Source organism: Bidens hawaiensis, unplaced genomic scaffold, assembly GCF_021521415.1.
Source record: "Bidens hawaiensis isolate Kalapana, Puna unplaced genomic scaffold, B.hawaiensis_p1.1 tig00018436_1, whole genome shotgun sequence".
Taxonomy (NCBI): domain Eukaryota; kingdom Viridiplantae; phylum Streptophyta; class Magnoliopsida; order Asterales; family Asteraceae; genus Bidens; species Bidens hawaiensis.
This window is the reverse complement of record NW_027492787.1, coordinates 303,521-309,393: the sequence shown is the minus strand read 5'-3', so window position 1 is coordinate 309,393 and position 5,873 is coordinate 303,521. Positions and strand designations below refer to the sequence as shown.

General features: G+C 36.0%; 1 protein-coding gene across 6 annotated transcripts; it reads left to right on the top strand.

Annotated features, from left to right (window-relative positions):
* Window positions 1-515: 515 nt before the first annotated feature.
* Window positions 516-3,452, top strand: LOC143556113 (uncharacterized). 6 transcript variants are annotated; one of them, XM_077045533.1, is made up of 3 exons: window positions 516-2,448; window positions 2,816-2,915; window positions 3,005-3,452. In XM_077045533.1, the coding sequence occupies exon 1, from the start codon at window positions 715-717 to the stop codon at window positions 2,347-2,349; it is 1,635 nt and encodes a 544-aa protein (XP_076901648.1). In that variant the 5' UTR covers window positions 516-714; the 3' UTR covers window positions 2,350-2,448; window positions 2,816-2,915; window positions 3,005-3,452. The 6 variants fall into 6 exon arrangements, with proteins under 6 accessions (XP_076901648.1, XP_076901644.1, XP_076901649.1 ...); XM_077045529.1 differs by having other exon boundaries at window positions 2,733-2,915; XM_077045534.1 differs by lacking the exon at window positions 2,816-2,915.
* The last annotated feature ends 2,421 nt before the right edge of the window (window positions 3,453-5,873 follow it).

The window sequence follows — 5,873 nt, the reverse complement described above, 5'->3', positions numbered from 1 at the left end:
TGCTATTCTTTTTTGACCACACACATGGAAAGCTTGTGGACAACATGTCATCAGATAAAAATCACGTACCAAACCACGTGTAGCACGCAGAAACCAGGCTTGTGGTTACAATCAGTCAAGCATAGTGTACTACACACTAATGCCAAATTCACCCGCCAATGTATATTTATATTTGTAAATTAATTGAAAATACCAACAAAAAATAAACAAGTAGCTCTTAAAGAACCCAATCTATATTCGAAAACACACACAAATAGGGATTTTTCATTACCTAGAAATAGTATTTTCATATACCCGGTTCTACACCCAATCCGAATATGAGTACATATGGCATGATTTTTATAGAAAATACCCAAACCCGAAACTGACCCGGGTATGACAAGTATCCGATTTTCCAATACCCGTTTTCATACCGGAACCGGGTAATAGAAATTAGAAAAACCTGATTTGGGCACATCTAGCCCAAACCGTTACCAACTACAATTTTAAGCCCAATTGCAGCCCTATAAAAACACAATTGGGCTTTTATAGCCCAACCGCAGTCTCTTCTTCCCGAACCTAGCCTCCGGCTCACCTGAGCTCTGGCCGACCACAAAGCTTTGCTCTGATTCAATGGCCAATCGCTTCATCTACGCATCCTATCTCAAAGGTATGTGATGATCTTTGCGGCATATTTAATGCCCATTAGCAGCATATTATATTAATTCAACAACAATGCCATTAAGGCTTCCCACATATATTCTCCCAATCCATCAATTACGCTTGTCTAATCTTCAACGACTTTCTAAAATCTCATCGATTTCAAACCCTCAAGCTCAAACTGAAGGTTCCGCTTCACTCTGGTTCGTTAAAGTTGTATGCACACTACATGTTCGACGAAAGTCCTCAGTGAAAGAAGCTGTTGTTTCGGACTATCTTCGCAAGAATTTAAATCCCCATATTGCTTTTAGTGTTATTGAACATATGATTAGTAATTGGAATGACCCGAAATTGGGTTTTAGTTTTTTACAGTATACCAAGAATATGTTGAATCTTGTTCATTCTATTGAAACATATAGCTTTGTTTTAAGGTCATTTTGTCATGCGGGTGTACATGATTTAGCGAAAGAGGTGATTGATTTAATGAAAGTTGAGGGCTTGGTTCTGGATAGTACGCTTTTAGGCCTTGTAGTTACATCGTTCGTGAATGCCGGTAAGTTAGAATTTGCGAAAGAGTTGATTATTGATCATTTTTACAACAATTGTTTTGTGGTTAATAAACTTTTGAGCTCATGGGTGAGGAATAATAAAGTGGACAAGGCGGTTGATTTCTTTGAAAACTTTGTTTTAAGATCTGAAAGCTTTGCTCCTGATGTTTATGCGTTTAACATAGTTATATCGGGTCTGTGTAGAGTCGGGGAGGTTGACAAGGGTTTTAGTCTTTTTAACCAGATGAGGAAGTTTATTTGTTTGCCTGATTCGATTACCTATAATACCCTTTTGAACGGGTTTTGTCGGGTGGGCAATATAACGAAAGCACACACGTTATTAAACCAAGTTTGTATTGTGGATGAATGTTCACCAGATGTTGTGAGTTTTACTTCAGTTATATCAGGGTACTGCAAATTAGGTAAAATGAAAGAGGCGTTAGTCTTATTTGATGATATGATTGATAATGGAGTTAAACCTAACACCATTACGTTTAATGTCATAATTGATGGGTTCGGAAAGAAGGGAAATATTGGTTTTATGTTAGACATGTATGAGAAAATGCTAACTTTTGGTTGCACGCCCGATGTTATCACTTTCACATCGATTATTGATGGCCATTGTCGTGTAGGCGATTTACAAAATGGTTTGAAGATTTGGGATGAGATGAGTAGAAAAAATTTGTATCCAAATTTATACACTTTTTCGATTCTTATACATAGTTTGTGTAAAGAAAGTAGGTTAAACGAGGCTCGTGACCTTTTAAGGGAACTGAAGAAAAGAGGCGACATTGTTGCTAAAGCGTTTATTTACAACCCTGTGATTGATGGGTTTTGTAAAGCAGGAAATGTTGATGAGGCTAATATGATTGTGAAAGAAATGGAAGAGAAAAAATGCAAACTTGATAAGCTAACGTTTACTATTTTAATAATCGGTCATTGTATGAAGGGGCGAATGCTGGAAGCAATAAAGCTTTTTGAGAAGATGGTTATGCTTGGTTGTGATCCAGATTCGGTTACCGTGAATTCGTTGGTGTCACGTCTTTTAAAGGCTGGGATGCCCAAAGAAGCTTTTGAAATAAGGAAAATAGTTTTAGGCGTGCAGGTCCCACAAAGAGATGGTTTGTGTGGTAAAAAGTTGGATATCCCTGTGGCTGTGTAGCTGATGTGGCGTTTTGATGTTGATTTTGGATATAACTGTTGATGAGGCTATTGGTGCACGCGCATTTGTGCGAAAGAGCTCAATTCTTAGCGTTTTCAGGTGATCCTCATTTGACATATGATTGCATATTAAAAATAAGTTTATGTACTTTATACAAGTAATATAATTTTCAACAAAAGCGAATATCATGGTCTAGAAGTGAACATCAGTATGACATGGCTTTTCTGAATGTAGATAACTAGACCTTACACAACACAAAGTTATGCATTTAGCCGTATCTTGATAGAATATTCATCTATAGGTATAAAAAACAAACATCCAATAGAACTGAATGTCACTTTTATCAGTTTTAAGTTTTAACTTCTGAATATAATCTTAACCAGGTGTGAGTCTGAAGAATGTTCTAGAGTTCCTGCCAATCCGAGTCCTGCTCGACTTCACCATATAGATCATAGATGTGTGCCAGATGGTATGATGCAAGGATATATCAGCGGAACAAGATACAAAATGGGACCCGCTTTCATGTCACGATGTTATATTGCATCGTTCCGATGATAAATTTGATGGTATTTCACACAGAACACCATATATTTTTTCCTTAGTATCCCATAGAACCTGAACGTGTGCTAAATTTCAAAACTTTTATAAATTGCAGGTGATAACACATGACTTTAATTTGGATTTTCAACTTGTTAGAGATTGACATTAAAAAGATCTTGAAGTACCCGACAGACTGCTGCACAAACACAAACACCACTGGCTGACCATGTCATTGGCCCGTTCAAGCAAAGAAACAATCAGGTTGGTGGATTTGTTCATCCATCCCCGTTTTTGCCTTTTGAAAATAGAATTTTGTTCCTCGTTGATTAATTATTTATCTTTATTGGATGTAAAGTTTTTGCATCTTTGGGTTAACAGCGATTATTCTTTATTCCCTAACGAGGATAACTCGCAGGCCTTCTTAATCTGTGGGATTCTTTGCTAGGGATATATATTGGTTTATAATTATAATTTATAGAGAAAAAGGTTCATTTTGTAACTTATTTTGGCATTTAATGTTATTGTGTGATATGATAGGAAAATTTTGCTTGGGCTTTATGTTCTAAAGGAAAATTTTGCTTGGGCGATATGTTCTAAAGGTACGATAAAGGGTAGGATGATAGCTGGATCGTGGTTGGTCTAGTCTAACACCCACTTGAAAATTGGCAAACCCAAAACAGTGTCAGTTGATTAACTTGGACATGGCACTAATGTTCGTGGGTTGATGCAAATACGAATGGTTCATAATGCACATTTAAATAAAGAAATTCAAATAAACAGGCCATGGGTTGGGTTATATTTGAAACCGACCAGAACTCATTTCATGTAGAATTCTTTTGCTGGTGATCCGTTCACCAAGATAGATGCTGTTACCAATTCTAGTTATTCGTATACTCATTTTCTTCTAAATCCGATTGATCCTAACAATTATCTCTTCATCTCTTATATTTTTACCCTTAATAAGAGCATCCACAATGGTTAAGTGTAGTCCTTGTTTCAAACTGACACATCAGATTTCAAACCAACTTTTTAAACTTTCATTTCTCCTCCAGTGGGCGATAAACAATCCTTGTTTCAAACCACCAACTCACCATCCACATCATTATCTAATTTTCCCTTTATTTAACTTTTAATCTATATTCATATATATCTTTTAAAAGAAACACATAAAATTAATTTTAATAAAAAAGTTCATTAAATCTATACTCTCCCCGTCTCATTAAAAGTGTCCATATTTCCTTTTTATTTGTCTCATTAAAAATGTCAACTTTCAAAATTTATTAGTCAATTTTCAAGTTTACTCTTAAACACACGCAACTAGCATTAATAAATAATATCGATGGACCCAATTTTCAAGGACATTATTGTAATTTGGTAAACAAAAAAGTCATCATTCAAACCAAGACACTTAGTATTAATGGAAGTTGAAACATGAAAAATTAAGAAAAATGTACTTGGATCTTGGAAGATAGAATATGAAAAATAATTAGTATGCTAAAGTGGGTCATGTTGTACAAGTTCAAAGTGCTTTGGATTCACAAACCATTTCTCTTCTCTCTCTTCCATTTGTTAAGCTCCAATGGTGGCATCCAATATATGGGTTTTGTTTGGAATTCAAACCATGGCCACATAAGACCATTGGAGGTGCCCTAATAGCTGATGGTTCCTGACCTTATTGAGGGGATGCCATTTTGGAAGCAGGCCGAAAGGACTCTGGAAAGAATTTTAGGCATACAACTGACTATACTTAGGGCTGACATACCGTGTATACCCGTACACGATAAGACACGAAACATGTATACATGTAAACGACACGAAAACTTATCGTGTATCTGTATCTCAAACCCGAACACGAACCAGTTAATACCAGGTATACACGATAAGACATGAAAATGCAGGAGAATCTAAGAAAGAATCGACCGTTCGGTGGCCGGTGGCACCACTGCAATTGCGAGAAGGCCGTACTACCGGAGAATCAGAGATGTGGAGAGTTAGACCGGAGAATCGAAGGGTTACGACTACCAGAGATGTGGAGGAAAACCACTAAACTACTTCCGGAGAGGAAGAATCGGAGTGAAGGTTTGTGCGTGGTCTACTTGATGTTGGATTCGAATGGTGTGCATCGTGTTCAATTGTTTGGTATAAAAATTTGTGGTTAATTATTTAGGGTATATAACATATTATATTATTATATATTTTATTTGTAAAAAAAATCTAATCAGATACTAACGGGTACCTAACAAGTAAACGTGTATTTTACCTGTTTAGACACGAAAATTAACATGTAGATTCGTGTCTACTTGTTTAGTACAGGAAACTTATAAATGCCATACCCGATACTTTTTAAAGTCATGTAGGTTCGTGTTGTATATTTGTGTATCGTGTCAGTACTGCCGGCCCTAACTATACTAATAGATCGGTAGTCTCTTAGGATAATAGTTATGAATGAGGCATTGAAGCGTTGCGGCTTTTAGTAATGTAGCTTTTCCACTCGAACTTCGAAGTCCTTAATAAACCTTATGAAGTCTTCCATAATGTTGCTACAAATTTTATGATAACACTGTAGCTTAACCCTCCTGGATCATGTCTACCTTGATAAGGCTTTAACCAATGCTATTTGCCGAATATTCCATAATTTATCACACCGAAAATCAGTCAAGTTGGCTTATAACAGACCCATCATCTTTCATTCATGTAAATTCATGGTCACCCATGTGACATACAAAAATAAGTAACAGAAACCATGAACACTAGATTCACTCATCATTCACATGTGAACTTTGTAGATTGATTCTAATTCAGGCACCCAAACGTATCTTGAAATAAATATACTTAGAACTGGGCTTGTCATTTTGGGTCATAGACACCTTCATATCATATAAAATAACTTAAAATCTCGTAAAAGTTGTATCATAAACTTAGTTAATGTTTATATCAAGACATGTACTTGTGTAATACATGTTTTCGTATCCTATTATACTTTT

Excerpts from the sequence above, each read along its gene's own strand:
- LOC143556113 (XM_077045534.1), top strand. The coding sequence starts at position 715 with ATGCCATTAAGGCTTCCCACATATATTCTCCCAATCCATCAATTACGC.